This window comes from Lolium perenne, chromosome 6 (genome assembly GCF_019359855.2).
Source record: "Lolium perenne isolate Kyuss_39 chromosome 6, Kyuss_2.0, whole genome shotgun sequence".
Classification (NCBI taxonomy): domain Eukaryota; kingdom Viridiplantae; phylum Streptophyta; class Magnoliopsida; order Poales; family Poaceae; genus Lolium; species Lolium perenne.
The window spans coordinates 172,580,099-172,595,710 of NC_067249.2; the positions used below are offsets into that span (position 1 = coordinate 172,580,099).

Genomic DNA, 15,612 nt, shown 5'->3' on the forward strand with positions numbered 1-15,612 from the left:
CTTCCAAACCTCTGAAAACCAAGTTATTCCAAAGTGTCCACCATAAATACCTATGCATGGCATTTCAAACCATTCCAAGTAAATTCTCATGTGCTACCTTTAAACCTTCAAAGTACATCTCAATTTGTGTTAATGTTTTATAGCTCATGAGGAAGTATGTGGTGTTTTATCTTTCAACCTTGTCATTTACTCCTGACAGACCTTCACCAATGGACTTGTGGCACATCCGCTTATCCAATAATTTTGCAAAAAGAGCTGGCAACGGGGTTCCCAGTCCCAATTAATTAACTTTCATCAATAATTCTCTTCACATGTTTTGCCCTGATTTATCAGTAAGCAACTTAAATTGCAATTAGACACTCCTCCATGGTATGAGAATGTTGGAAGGCACCCGAGGATTCGGTTAGCCATGGCTTGTGTAAGCAAAGGTTGGGGGGAGTGTCATCCATAATGAAACTAAAATACATGTGTAAACAAAAGAGAAGAGGGATGATTTACCTTGCTGGTAAAGATAACGTCCTTCATGGGAGCCGCTCTTGAAAGTCTGGTTGACGAGGTAGTTAGAGTGCCCACTATCATTCGTTGACAACAACAAACACCTCTCAATTTTTTTTTACTTCTGTCTTTAGAAAAAATGAAAAGCTCTAGCACATGTTAATCCCTGCTTCCCTCTGCGAAGGGTCAATATTTTACTTTTATGTTGAGTCACCATCCTTTCTTTGAGCACTTTCATTCTTAGTATAATATGCTTGTCCCAAAATATGATTAACTGTGGTATAACTTTGATGCTTTTATCTTTGATAATCTCTACTTCCAGTCTTTCCATTAACTTCGAAGGTGCCCGGGCATTTATGTTTTGCTATACAAATACGGGCAAGCGAGATACCACTTTATCATATCCTTTTATGAACATTGCAATCCTGCTGATAGACATGATTCATGATGCTTATTATTAATTTGTTGGTACCTTTTCCATGATTGACATAGCTATTAGATGACTTTATTTGCATGTATCTTATTATGAATTGCCTAAGTACTTGTCCATATCATGAGAATATTTACATCATATGAACAAATGTGTTCGTGAAAGTTCTTTTATCGCACTCAGTTGTTAACTGAATTGCTTGAGGACAAGCAATAAGCTAAGCTTGGGGGGAGTTGATACGTCCAAAACGTATCTACTTTCCCGAACACTTTTGCTATTGTTTTGCCTCTAATTTGTGTATTTTGGATACAACTAACACGGACTAACGCTGTTTTCAGCAGAATTGCCCTGGTGTCTTGTTTTTGTGCAGAAACTCAACTTTCGGGAAAATCCCCAGGATTAATTCCAATGGGCCTATTTTCACAGAAGATTAACGGAGCCAGAAGACCAGAAGGAGGGGAGCCACGAGGCGCCCACCCCACAGGGCGGCGCGGTGGGCCACTAGGCCGCGCCGGCCAATGGTGGCGGCGCCTCGGCCAGCCTCCGACGCCCCCCTTTCGACTACTTAAGGGTTTCGACCTAAAAACGCACGGGGGTTAGACGAAATCGCCAGAAGACATCCAAAACACCGCCGCCATCGCGAAACTTCGTCTCGGGACCAGAAACTCCGTTCTGGCACTCCGCCGGGACGGGGAATTGGAGGAGATCATCGCCATCATCACCACCGACGCCTCTCCATCGACCAGCCATGTTTCCCCCATCCATGTGTGAGTAATTCCCCCGCTGTAGGCTGAAGGGGATGGTAGGGATTGGATGAGATTGATCATGTAATAGTCATAAGATTGTTAGGGCATAGTGTCTAGTATCCGTTGTTGGTACTTTTATGATATTGTTGCAACTTGTTATGCTTAATGCTTGTCACTAGGGCCCGAGTGCCATGATCTCAGATCTGAACATGTTATCAATTCATGATGATATTCATTGCTTTATGATCTTACCTGCAAGTTGTATACACATGTTGCTGTCCGGAACCCGAGGCCCCAAAGTGACAGAAATTGGGACAACCGGAGGGGAAGTCGGTGATATGAGGATCACATGTGTTCACGGAGTGTTAATGCTTTGCTCCGGTGCTCTATTAAAAGGAGTACCTTAATTTCCAGTAGATTCCCTAGAGGCCCGGCTGCCACCGGCTTGTAGGACAAAAGATGTTGTGCAAGTTTCTCATTGCGAGCACGTACGACTATATATGGAACACATGCCTATAATTGTTTAGTACTTGGATACTGTTTTATTACTATTTGCAAATGCCATACCTTGATTGTTACATGAGTTCTCTTATCCATGCAGCGCCCGTTCATCCATCCCCGTGCCTACAGTATTTTAATCCTGTTGTTTACTATAATCACTACTGCTGTCTTTGTTATACCGTCGTGATATTTCACTATCACATCGTTGCTATAAAACTGTTGCTACTGATAAACTCTTGCGAGCAAGTCTGTTTCCAGGTGCAGCTGAATTGACAACTCCGCTGTTAAGACTTACAAATATTCTTTGGCTCCCCTTGTGTCGAATCAATAAATTGGGTTTTACTTCCCTCGAAGACTGTTGCGATCCCCTATACTTGTGGGTCATCACTCCCCCATAATCCACCATGGGAGAGCTTCTTCTTTGCCGCATCTTCACATATCCATGATCATCATATGGATGGCAAGCTTCAAGCATATGATATCTTCGTGTTGGCTCATCTTGAACTCACACTTCATTTCTTCATTATACATCATGTTGATGTCTTGAAGTTAAACTTGAGGGCTCACTTCATCTTCATCTTCAAGACATACTTGACACTTGATATTCTTCATCAATTTCTTCTTATTGCAACATTGAAGACAACATATGGTTCAAGCATTGCCTATGAACAACTTCTACAAATATAACTCAATGCAAACATTAGTCCATAGAGATTATCATCAATTACCAAAACCACACATTGGGGTTCCATGCACTTTCACTGACGCATTGCTCCAGAAACCGACATGATGTGAAGATAGTATTACCATGTTCATCATGAACGCCATACCAGCTTTGGCTGTGAGATCACTGCCGTGAAATGTGCCATCAACCGAGAGGTTGACAGAACCTGGCGGCGGCCTTTTCAAGGGTTGTCCGGTTGCTTATCTTTAACGGTGGCTGAACCTAGATACTTTTACCCTTGATCACCTTCTCAATCAGTATTTTTTTAATATCTCCAAGCAAACTCTAGTAGCTGCATAAAAATCTCTTTGAACTCTCCACCTGCGGCAATGTTTTGTTGCGAGTCGCCTCAGTTCTAGAGAACAAAACTCTCCAGCAGACCAGAAGTGTTGTGTCGATCATATGATTAGGAAAGTTCAGAACAATGGACTGAACCAGAGGGTCGGGTGGAGCTGAAGATCATCATGGGATGGTAGGCTCCAAACTTTCCTCATCGCAGCCCATAGGCGTGAAGCATGAGGGCACTTATATAGTGGGCCACATCCTCAACTTCCATATTGCAGATGTTGCACAAACCATTCGCCCTGAATTTACATGACAACTTGTCTCCTCTGTTGCGAGAGGTGACGTAGCCTTCAGGCGAAATTTTTAACTTTGGGTGGTACATTAGCAAGCCAAACCTTTGCCTAAACTAGATTATCTCCGGCTGTTCTACCACTGGAGGCAACAGCTGAATTTTCTCCAAAATGTCCACCGATCTATTCATAATCCTCAACATACTTTCTAAGGTGATTTTGTACGTATCTGTTTTTTTATACCTTGGAGAATACAAAGACAATGACGTGACACTGTTCTCACATGGTTTTGTCGATCTCCACATCAACGCATAAGGTGAAAGATCACAATGGAAAGACCATGTTCAAGATCATCTTAAGATGTAATTTTACAGGTTTTGCTTCTTTCATGCTTCAAAATGGGCTTTTAGAGATACACAAAGGCTAATGGCAACTGGAAAGCCTGTTAAATGGGAAGGTCATGGTTCCATTGGCCCAAATAGATTTCCTTCGGCCCAAATCGAGCGACCACCTGGATCGATTCTCCGCGCTCGCCGTCCCAATGGCTGTGCCGCCCGTTACGTGTTCGCGCGCGAGCCACCACTCCCCACCTCACCCTCCTCTCCAATCCGCCATGGCTCTCGCTTCCACCTCCCCCTTTGCCGCCGCCGCCGCCCGACCCAAGACGTACGCGCCCTCCAAGCGCTGTCGCTTCAGCCGCCTCCCGCGTGTCTCCTGCCAGGCGACCACCGAGCGTTCCCACGGCGGCAATGCGCCGAACACCTCGCCGGCGCCGCCGAGGTGGCGCGTAGCAGTCTCCGCGGCCCTCGCCGCCGCCGTAGTAGCGGCGATGCCGGCCTACGCCGACCTCAACAAGTACGAGGCGGAGCAGAGGGGCGAGTTCGGCATCGGCTCAGCCGTGCAGTTCGGAAATGCCGACCTCAAGTACCACGCGCCACACCTGCATCTCTCCGTCTCTTGATTTACTCTTGCTCACTTTGCTGCATTGGGTTTGCTCATAACGTTCTTTTCTGCGTCGTTTCGCAGGAAGACTGTGCATGTTAACGAAAACTTCAGGTTGGTTCTTTATTTACTTTTGTATAGTCCCCTTCTTAATTTTATTCTTGTGAGTTAGAATTCATGTATGCTTCTATGTCTGGGATAGATATGTATTAATAACGGTCTAAATGAATTAATTAGTAAGAAATTTTACTTGGCTTGTACTGCTTGAGTGCTTCGGTTTGAAGGCATTCTTATTGTTGTGGAAGTGTACATATTTATGCACCCAAAAGCTTAGAGTTGATATTTGTGCACCAAAAATATGATCTCCTTGTTTTAGATACTCCCTATTCTATTCCACAAAGAAAGAGAAAACGCTAGTCGGAAGCTATCTAGTTCAATCTTGTATCGCCGTGTTGATGTTGGCATTGTGGGCAGTGTTGGAATCATTATTACCAAACAAAGCATCTATGTGCCCCTGGCCTCAGACTTTCGAGCTTGGGGCCTGTCTCCACCTAGATGGATTATGCTTTCTGAAACATTGGTTCGTCAGTCTAACCTATATACTACATGGAAAATTCTCCCTGTATAAAGTTCGCTTATGATGGTGAAATTAGGGCCAAAATGCTCAATAGGGTTAACTGTAAGTTCATTTAGATGCCTAGTCAAGAAGAAGAATAGAAGCCTATAACAATAAGCAGTTTTTAGTGGAACAAATGTAGCAGTTATTGTCATGCTTATTGCCATTTTTTTCTTCTGTAGATGGATAACTTATTACGAGTAGATTTTTCTATTCATGGTTTATCCTTTATCTGAGACCTAAGTGATTGATGTAGGCGGGGAAACTTCACATCTGCTGATATGAGGGAGTCAGATTTTAGTGGTTCCACATTCAATGGTGCTTATATGGAAAAGGCTGTTGCTTATAGAGCAAATTTTACAGGTAACTGTAGTAACACCTTTTCATTATGTGGAGATCTTAAGCTCCATTCCTAGTGTTGTCATACTTGATGTGTGCAGTATCCTCAATCCACATAATTAATTGCCCCCTTTTAGTGGTCAGTGGTCCTCCGATGTACCTTACTGATGGAGACTATTTGACTAGAGATATCTTAGATTCCTCTAGCTACTATTTATTACAAGAAAGCACACTCTTTCTAATAAAAACCTCAAACAAAGAAGCTAAATATGGAGTTTATTGTATTTATTTTGTTTTGAGTTAAATCACGGTGGTAGTAAAAAAAAAAGCCTTGACTACTAGCAGTTGAAATATATAGTGCGATTTTGTGACTTATTCCATAGTATTTTATACTTTAATCATCTCATGTGATTATTTATGGTTCAAGCTTCACCTTGTACTCTTTTGGTCTTTTGCAGGTGCGGATTTGAGTGACACTTTAATGGATCGCATGGTAAAACCTGAATGGTTCTTCTAGCTTGATCATGTTGGTTTTACATAGCAATTATTTTGTGCAAATGAACAAAGTCTTTTTCCCAAGCAAGTTGGGGTAGGCTAGATATGAAACCCAACGGAAAATATAAGGAGACCAAAACAAGGTAGAGAAAAAAATAAGTAAATTAAGATTCCGGCACATGGATCGTTAGTTTCCATGCGGTCCTATCAAGAGCTAAATCTTTAGGAACATTCGAATCTCCCAAGTCTATTTTTACCGCCTCTACCCATGTCAACATTGGTCGTTCTCGGCCCCTCCTTGTATTTTCCATACTCCTTAGAATTCCACAGTGAACTCATGTTGCTTGTGGAGGCCTCCATTGGAAATGACCAAACCACCTTAGTCGGTGTTGGACTAGCTTCTCGTCGACCGGTGCCACCCCTAGCCTATCAAATATTAGCTTGTTCCTAATCTGGTCCTTTCTTGTATGGCCACACATCCCCGTATCATGCGCATCTCCGCAACATTCATTTGTTATGTGTTGTCTTTTGGTAGGCCAACATTGTCCACCGTATAGCATCATTGGTTGTCGTCCTATAACTTTTCTTTTCACTTTTCTGGGATCTTCTTGTCACATAGGATGCCAGATACTTGTTATTACTTCATCCATCGTGCCTTGATCTTGTGGCAAACATCCTCATCTATATCACCATTGCTTTGCAGCAATTATCCCAAGTGTCGGAAGGTGTCCCTCTTAGGCACTATTTTTCCTTCAAAACTAACATCTCCATCTTCGCACCTAACACCACTAAAGTCGCACTGCAAGTACTCAGTCTTGGTCATACTAAGTCAAAACCCCTTTGATTCCAAAGTCTTCCTCCATACCTCTAACTTCCTATTTATGGGAACCCTGGTTTCATCCACTAGCACCACATCGTCAGCAAAGAGCATACACCAAGGAATATCTCCTTGTATATCCTTCGTCACCTCATCCATCACTAAGGAAAACATGTATGGGTCAAGGCTGACCCTTGATGTAGTCCTATCGTGATTGGAAAGGTTTTGGTCTCACTATCACCTGCGCGAACAATTGTCACAACATTATCGTACATATCTCTTATGAGGGTAATGTACTTTGTTGGAACTTTGTGTTTCTCCAGCGCCCACCACATGACCGTCCTTGTTATCTTGTCATTTGCCTTCTCCAAGTCGATGAAGACCATATGAAGGTCCTTCTTCTGCTCCCTATATCTCTCCATAAGTTGGCGAAGTAAGAAAAGAGTCTCTGTGGTCATCTCCCTGGCATAAACCGAATTGGTTTTCAGTGACATTCGTCACTCTCCTAAAGCGATCTTCAATGACTCTCTCCCACAGTTCATAGTATGGCTCATAAGCTTAATTCTTCGGTAATTAGTACAACTTCTAATATCTCCTTTATTATTTAAGATACGTACTAATATTCTTTTTCTCCACTCTTCGGGCATCTTGTTTGACTGAAAAATGTGGTTGAATAACTTAGTTAGCCATACAATTGCCACGTCTCCAAGGCTTCTCCAAACCTCAATTGGGACATAGACTGTCATCTTTTCTGTAGATTGTCTGCGTGCATGAGGTATACAAAAATAAATGTCAATGCCAACGTTAATATTCCGATGAGTGTATCCTATCTTTCTGCCGTAATAAATTAGTATGATAAGCTTTATGATTTATTTGAAAACAATATATCAGAGCCACCCAATTTAGTGCACTGTTAGCGCTTGGCATGGTATCCCCACTTCAGAGTGCCGATTTCATACTATTTGACTTCTTCTGTTTCTTTCATGCATGTAAATTATTTTTATCAGGACAGAAACATCTAATTAGCTGAATGATCAAATAGGATAGAAGACTGAAACAAATATTATTTTCAAGTGGGGTTTCCCACCGCTGCCTGTTCAAAATAAGTAAAAACTACAGTTGCTTGATGATGTGATTGCTCACTAAGAAAGCCAATGCAATCATGTCTTCAAGCCTTGTATGAGGATTTCACCTGCTATATATCTACGAGGTGTTCTGGAAAAATGTTGCTTCACCATCTGTCCTCATCAGTCTACGATTTTCGCTGTAAGAATATTATTTTAGGGATGACACAAGTCAACATTTTGAATCTTCTTGACATATTAGCTCTCCTGATCATATTAGTGTTAAACCTTACAAGTTTGCGGTTCGACTCGTGTGATTATTCTCTACTAGATTCTCAAATCCCAATACACTACAGCGAATATCATAACTGGTAGGTACACGTATTTTTGAACATAGGGAAAGCGGACTCCTCTAGGACTGGAGGTATAATTTGACGGACAACGAAAGAGCACATGAAAACAGCAGAAGCACTGACTACAAGTACGACAGACACGAGAAGAGGATGGCTAAAATAATAGAATTCTCCTTTTTATTATCAACAGACAGAGTCAAGTACACACATCCTCGTGTTGAGTGCTTTTTGCTAGACAAGTTTGGAATAAAGTTTTGCCTTGGGCAGCTTAAAATTTGAACTAAACCACGACATGAATTATGTAACGGAGGGAGTAGAAATTTAAACATAGAATTTTGTCTCATCCACTATTGCTGAATGCTGCGAAAGATGCTCAAGGAAAATACAGAAGATCAATAGAATTCAGGCTGCGAATGGGGTGAGTTCAAATGGGTCTAACGGGCTGGATTTTTGCTTGGGCATGAATGGAGTGGGTTTAAACGGATTCACACAGCATTTGGGTTGGGTTGGTGCGGTTGGGCTCATTTTGTAGTTTGGCGTGGTTTGGTGCGGCTTCATACCGAAGCGAGCGAAACGGGGTCAACTTGCGGGTTGAGCCCATGCTCACGCATCACACGGCATCACTCCCGATTTCCCGAGCGACCAGCGGATCGAACGACCGCCCAGGTTTCTACCGACCAGAGGCACCACACCTAACGTCCAGCGCGAGGCCGCACTGCACCACCCATTTTCATTGACCCGTTTGCTGCAAATGGCTTCAAACCACAAATATGAAATGGATTTGTGTTGTGTGGGAGCTAGTGTGAGAGATTACTTACTGGTTTGGCATTGTGTGGGAGTGACGTCATTTTGATGCTGGGCTGGTGCGGGGTGCGTCTTTCTTACCATCCTCAGCCTGAATAGAATAGATTTCAATTGTATTATCTCATACTCTTGGTGGAATATGCTGAAGGGAACAAAGCGTTGAACCTTGATCAGCAAGAAAGTGAATTAAAACTCAATCTCTGTTCTCATAAAACAGGATGCCAACCACTAGCAGTAAAACTCAATTTCTGTTAAGGCATTAGCCTCTTTTGTCTGTTCAGCTACAATTATTTTTCTTTTGCAGCCTGGCATCGGCATATTTGATTTTTGTCCCTTGTGTTGTATATAAAACTGTTGTTTACTATGCTTAACTTATTATACACTTGCGAATATTTTCAAGAAATAACAAGAATACCACACAAGAGTGGACACTTTTTATCAAGAAATAATAAGAATACCACACAATGAGTCAGCGAGGCAATAATTTAATTATGCATATGCAAAATTTTGGCATTAAGATCTAAAAAATTAATGTAGTGAACCATACATCTTGGCCGGAGCAGTCAAAGATTCTTTTATTACTACTGTGCTGTATACCTGAATATGGAATGTGAAGTCAAGTTCAGTTATCAGATCACTGATTCTGGCTAGTGGAGCTTTTGCCCCTTTTCTTAATTGTAGTAGGAAAAGTTATCCAAATAGATAATTCCATGGCAGGTTTACCTTTAAGCAAGTGTTGAACATTGAATACTGTGTACAGGTTCTCAATGAAGCTAATCTCACAAATGCTCTGCTTGCACGAACTGTCCTTACGCGTAGTGATCTCGGTGGAGCTACCATTGAAGGTGCTGACTTCAGCGATGCTGTTATTGACCTACAACAGAAGCTGGTATGTAATTCCTTTCATACCAGTACTATGTTATAAGTTTTCCGTATAAGTTTATGATTCTTCTTAAGATGTTCGTAAAATTCATGATTCCATGATAAGCAGCTTAGCACATCGTTTTGTCAAGATGTGCCTTTAATTGCCCCCATAGACTGAACAAAACGGTGTATGTCCAATAAGCTGTCAAAATTGTACTTTACAGAAAGGAAAATCGAAATTGTTCACATGCCCACCCAAAGTAGAATTACAAGGACTTGATTGTCTCCTGGCCTTGATGTCTTGGTTGCCTAGGAAGGAAATCGCATGTGCTTTAGACAATGAATTCTGTTTATGTCAAGCATTAGTTCCAACTGATCAAGAAGCTGAGTCTTACTGTTGCGTTGAAGATCAACGTTCATCCTAAAACGAATGGGTGGCTAGGAGGAACTACCCAACCAAGTAAAAAATAAGCGTAAGGATTCTATCCCAGGCCGATAGGCTTAGCCCACCACCTGTGTTGCCTACATAGAACCCTGTATGTTTTTATTTCTCAGTTGAATATGCCGTTCGTATTAGTAATGAAATTAATTCTCAATGCGCAGTTTGAATATGTTGTTTTGAATTATCATATCTCCACTAAACTATGATATACCAAAAGATCACCTACTTTGGCGATCTTCACTGTCCATCTTCAGTGTTTGCGTGAGTTCTCTATAGCTATAAGCACGCAAACGGAAAATGATCTATTCTGAATTTCTGATAATTCATCTGTAGGCTTTATGTAAATATGCAAGCGGAACCAACCCTATAACGGGGGTCAGCACCCGGAAGAGCCTTGGATGTGGCAACAGTCGCCGAAATGCGTATGGGAGCCCTTCCTCCCCTCTTTTAAGTGCCCCACCTCCTAAACTTCTAGACCGTGATGGTTTCTGTGACGAAGCTAGTGGTCTGTGTGATACAAAGTGAAAGAGGAATTATCGAGCATAGGGTGCAAGTTGTGCATAGCATTCAATGCTGTATAGCTATTGAAGATTGGGTGAAAGACAAAGCAGAATGGTTCAGACATTCAGAGAATCCAGACATTTCGCCAACTTTTCCCGAGAGTTGTAACATGGCAACGGAATCAGGTAAACTAGGGATTGTAGATAAAGTATTCATACCGAATAATGTTTGATGCCTTATGTATACTATGTACATGTATTATGAATATTTGAAGACATATTGCTGTAAAAAAAGTGTTCATGTCTACATTCTGAAGTGCATCCTAGCTAGCTAACTAGAGGAACATATCTTTGTCAATATAAATAAGCTTTCCATTCCATTTCAGTGAATTGAGATACATGGTACATCTGTAGAGTTGATAAACATTGTTGATGCATCGGCATTCGCAGCGACCATAGCTGCCATTTTGACTGATGGACTGGACAAAATAGACGTCCATCAACAGCTTGACTATTTTTACAAAATGGTCAAGTCAGTCACTGAAGCCCCTTGGCTTCGGCTTTCAGCTACCTTATTAGCATCAGGCCGGAGACCTGATGTCAAATAATATACAATACATAACCACTTCGGTTATATATTTATTATGTATATGTATGCATATATACCATGATAAATCATGACATATATGGTCGGCTATATTTGTACACTAGATCAGATCTGGATGGTATAAATTGTATATGGTATCCAATGGAGTGTTTTGTGTTTGGAAGCTATTTCCACAGATGCACCTCGCCTCTGCTGGAGCCAGCAGTCGTGGAAGCGTAATCCAAGTCCTCCTCATGCTTGTTCTCAGCCTGAAACACCTGCACCGCAGGATTGGAGTAATTGGCCGAGTCCTTCTGATTCGTATCGCCATGGTTGAACAGCTGGGACGCCACAAACTTGTCGAGAAGCCTCCAATCAGTGGCCGATGTGTCGCCATCTGGGGCAGCCATGTAAAGTGCTTGATCCATCGACTGTTGCTGCCCGGTGGACATGGATGCTCCACCGTGCACAAAGAGACTGCTGTTCGGCGACAGGAGGTTGCTGCTGCCATGGCCGATGTAGGCTGGGGGCTTGGGGCTTTCCAGGTGAGGAAGCTGCTGCAGGAAGGCCTCTTGTGGCAGGAGGTGGTGGTACTCCAACTCCGGCTTGCAGTGGTACAGCTGCTGGCTGTGGTACGCCGCTGAGTTTTGGGAATGGTGGTGCTGGTACCCTAGTTGCCTCGGTGAATCAAGGTCCGGCATGAATACACCGCCAGTGCCATTGTCGTCGAACCAACAAGGCGAGCTAATGTCTGACATCCTTCTCACCATTGCCACTCGCTTCTTGAACACCCGGCAGACCACCCATCCTTCCTCCTGTTCGATCAAACCAGCATTGCACGAGTTAGCAAGCGAACTGGTAAAGATGAAACAAGGGGCATATATGATTACTTACGGGTGTGACTCCGTTCTCGTTCGTCTCGAGGCGGTACTCGTGCATGATCCAGTCGGACTTCTGGCCGTTGGGCGCACGGCCCTTGTAGAAGACGAGTGTCTTCCTCATCCCGACGAGGCAGTTGTTGATGTAGATGGGCTTGTCCCTTCCCGTCGCCTTCCAGAACCCGGCGCCCGTTGCCCTATTGGTGCGGGTGCCCGTCGGGTACTTCTTGTCCTTGTGGCTGAAGAAGTACCAGTCGCTCTGCTCCTCCATACCAATCTTGCACTTGTCTGCTTGTTCATTTTACAGTTGCGCGAGAACCGATGAGTTTAGTTCTTGTGCATGTATCTGTGAACCAAACAAACTCCATCCGCATGTTTCAGTAGTTACCTTGGAGATCCCATGGCTCGATTTTGTACAGATCGACGTCTTTAATAACGTCAAGGTCGATCTTCTTCGATGCCACCTTCTTCCTCAGGTAGTAATCAACGAGCTCCTCGTCAGTCGGATGAAACCGGAAACCCGGGGGAACATGGGAGAAAGTGTCCATCCTGTTCCACTGTCAGAGTGACTGCACCACAAGTTAAAACAAAGTCAGTAATAAAATTGAATTTATCAAAAGGTATCGTGAATTATTAAGAGTTTGCCATTTAAATATACTCCTTTTTTGCAAATTAACAAGCAGCCAGTTCAATTAGGGCACATGGTATATATGAAGCTTTTATTCCATTTGCAGTTCTCTTCTTTGTTTTCTTGAGAAAATGTTGCTTTGTGCCCAAGCATGGTAGATGGACATAGTAGCTGTTTATTTCGTTTACAACTGGATGAGAAGCTTTTGTTCCATCTCCAATGGGATCAATGACATTTCCAGGGAAAGCAAGCAATCATGACAGTAGATGAAAAGTATACTTTCATCGCATATACGATAACCTGATGAATTCAATGTTATCACAGGTTACTTTTGTGCCAAGGAAGACAAGATTGGTGATCATGGAGGCCTTTTTGCTCAAATATATGTACTGCATGATTGAAATTATATACGAACGAAATACATCACTTCACAACAATAGTTTTTGCAGCATGTCAATGAATTTATCTGGAAACAAGCTTGAACAATTATCTATACAATCAATATGTCCATTTCGGTGTTAAAAACAATCCACGTCCACTTAAGCCACCTTTTCTCCGGTGAGTTTCCATAAAACTAGTGCAGCTACGACATAAAATAACCAGTAGTATATATTGTTGCTAGGAAACATTCAAACGACTTTCATCAGAAAACCCGGTTTGAAAAGTAAAAAAGAAAAGAAAAAGGAAAAGGGTATAGAGAAGCCAGAAAATAATGTCAACGGGTGCATGCATAGGATAAATACAGGTCTGAAATGAGTGCATGCCATTGCTAGCTAGCTGAATCCATGTGGAAAGCAACTAGTTGAGATCGATCTAGCTGGTATATATGAGGCACTACCACAATAACATTCAGAAATGAACATGCACAAATTAAAAACTACTACCTATACAGAAGAAAAAACAGAAGATTTTCAGCTTCTTCCTGATTGAAGCATACTATTCCTGATGAAATCGTAACACGGAGATAACCAATGGAAGAAGATATCATTGCATGGATGCATATTGTAGAAAGTCTTTTGCTCGTCCAATAAGCATAGATGCATGCATACACGGTGGGAGAGAGAGTTCTTACACTGCACAGTACGAAGAAGAGAAGCCTGATGACTCGTACGCCTGAATCTACCACACACAGGCTTCTTCTTCTGCTCGTCGTCTTCTCTTCGGCTGAGCCCGCCCCTGGAGAAGCACCTTAATCAGTTGGCGACCTTGCACGACGTGCTCGATCTCGAACTCTCGATCCCAAGAGAGTCGACAGAGAGCAAGCACCCTTCGCCCATGCAGTGCCGAGGCAGCGCCTGAATTTATACCCAGGAGCGTAGGCAGGGCACCGAAGAGAAGCTAGACAGATAACAAGAGGGTCTATGTTAGAGTCTTACCACACCAACCCGTAGGTAGTTTGGGTTGATCTATATAGGCTGGCCCCAGGCTTCTCTAGCTGATCGTCGTCTCGCTTTCGCCTGGGAGGAAGCTAGGGGAGAGGGACACGCGCGGAGGGGCGGAAAGGGCGGATGGATTGCGGGCAAAGTCTGGGGGCCGAAATCCGGGGAGCCCTGGATCTCCTCGTGCCCTTTCCCGATTGGTGCCGCGCCTTTCTCCACCGTAACCGCCACCACCTCCACCCGCCACCAACAGCGACCGCCAGCACCCGTGCTGCCTGCCTCTTGCTACGGCCTCCAAGCTCCGATCGAGCTCCGAGTAGCGAGTAGGCGTCTCTCTCAGATGTGGCCGGCCTGGAAAGAGGATGGATGGATGGAGATGAGAGAGGGGTGGAGTGTAGTGAAATGTAACGGGGGCTACGGGATTGCCTCCCATATATATGGTGTTCTATAGGGCCGGGCCACTTGGATGAGCCATGAGAGGAGGGAGCTGGAGTCAGGAACACTACAACTCTCTCGACTCTCTCCCTCCTTCTTTCTCCAGCAAATAGTTTCAGATCACTGAAATTAACCTGCAGATATGCACGGGATGAAATGCTAGACGAGATGTTTGCCTGAAGTGTTTTTTGTTCGCCTGCTAGTTGGTGCCATGTCTATCTGATCATGTTTAAGCGCTCGATCTCCATTCTTGCAGTTATGATCGAACTCGCTTAATTAATCACTTCGGCCCCGCGGTTCCCATCTCGATGGTCGCTGTCCCTGATCCATCTTCATGACCCACTTCGGAACCGACCTAGGTAGTATATCTTGACAGCGACCCTCCTCCAAATGGAAAGCAGAGATCCAGTGTCATGAAAGCCAAATATCTTATCCCCTCTCTGCAGTCAAGTCAAGTTAGGAGTAAGCATATGAAATGTACTGATGAGTGATGACTATAGCTTAATAATAAGGTTTTATTATGTTAATATAGAACCTGAAGCTTAGGGCCATGGAGCGCGGTGGATCCTGGTCCTTGTCGGCAGGAGGGCTACGTTTTTGATGTTATTTTTTCACTCTGTTTAGGGTTTCCATCCTACTTAGAAAGGTATGCCGGTGGCGACTCCCTAACGATGGAATAAATTCCTCCCCATCTCGGTCGTGCGTTTAGCGTCGTCAGAGGGATTGCGGAGGTTATCTCCGACGAATCTCGCTGGAGTTGGTCTGTGTTCCTTCTTATCTACGCTTCTGTTCATCAGCGATGGTTGTTGTTCTCGTGCACTACTTCTCTGAGATCTTAGCGTGGTGACTTTCCATTCGTCTACTACAACAATCTCTACTGCGACAAGATTTGACCGAAGCCAATGAGGGAGGGCGAGGACGACAGCTCACCTTCGGCTCGCTAGAGTGCTTGTAATCCTTGTTAGGTGATCAAAGGGTCTGTTTGTAATTTTTATACTT

The 15,612-nt window shown here is 43.4% G+C and overlaps 2 protein-coding genes across 2 annotated transcripts; one reads left to right on the forward strand and one right to left on the reverse strand.

The window, feature by feature from the left end:
- Positions 1-4,018: 4,018 nt before the first annotated feature.
- On the forward strand, positions 4,019-11,023 carry LOC127306924 (thylakoid lumenal protein TL20.3, chloroplastic). Its single transcript, XM_051337624.2, has 6 exons — positions 4,019-4,395; positions 4,498-4,527; positions 5,286-5,392; positions 5,827-5,861; positions 9,662-9,790; positions 10,541-11,023. The coding sequence occupies exons 1-6, from the start codon at positions 4,085-4,087 to the stop codon at positions 10,730-10,732; spliced, it is 804 nt and encodes a 267-aa protein (XP_051193584.1). The 5' UTR covers positions 4,019-4,084; the 3' UTR covers positions 10,733-11,023.
- An 85-nt stretch (positions 11,024-11,108) lies between these two features.
- Positions 11,109-14,187, reverse strand: LOC127306922 (NAC domain-containing protein 7). The gene is made up of 4 exons (XM_051337623.2): positions 13,872-14,187; positions 12,560-12,740; positions 12,188-12,459; positions 11,109-12,108 (listed from the first exon to the last, which is right to left on the reverse strand). The coding sequence occupies exons 2-4, from the start codon at positions 12,717-12,719 to the stop codon at positions 11,479-11,481; spliced, it is 1,062 nt and encodes a 353-aa protein (XP_051193583.1). The 5' UTR covers positions 12,720-12,740; positions 13,872-14,187; the 3' UTR covers positions 11,109-11,478.
- Between the last annotated feature and the right edge of the window lie 1,425 nt (positions 14,188-15,612).

Excerpts from the sequence above, each read along its gene's own strand:
- LOC127306924 (XM_051337624.2), top strand. The coding sequence starts at position 4,085 with ATGGCTCTCGCTTCCACCTCCCCCTTTGCCGCCGCCGCCGCCCGACCC. Across the intron at positions 5,393-5,826 it reads TTATAGAGCAAATTTTACAG|GTGCGGATTTGAGTGACACT; the intron begins GTAACTGTAGTA and ends GGTCTTTTGCAG. Across the intron at positions 9,791-10,540 it reads TTGACCTACAACAGAAGCTG|GCTTTATGTAAATATGCAAG; the intron begins GTATGTAATTCC and ends ATTCATCTGTAG.
- LOC127306922 (XM_051337623.2), bottom strand. The coding sequence starts at position 12,719 with ATGGACACTTTCTCCCATGTTCCCCCGGGTTTCCGGTTTCATCCGACT. Across the intron at positions 12,460-12,559 it reads CGAGCCATGGGATCTCCAAG|ACAAGTGCAAGATTGGTATG; the intron begins GTAACTACTGAA and ends ATGAACAAGCAG. Across the intron at positions 12,109-12,187 it reads ACGAGAACGGAGTCACACCC|GAGGAAGGATGGGTGGTCTG; the intron begins GTAAGTAATCAT and ends TTGATCGAACAG.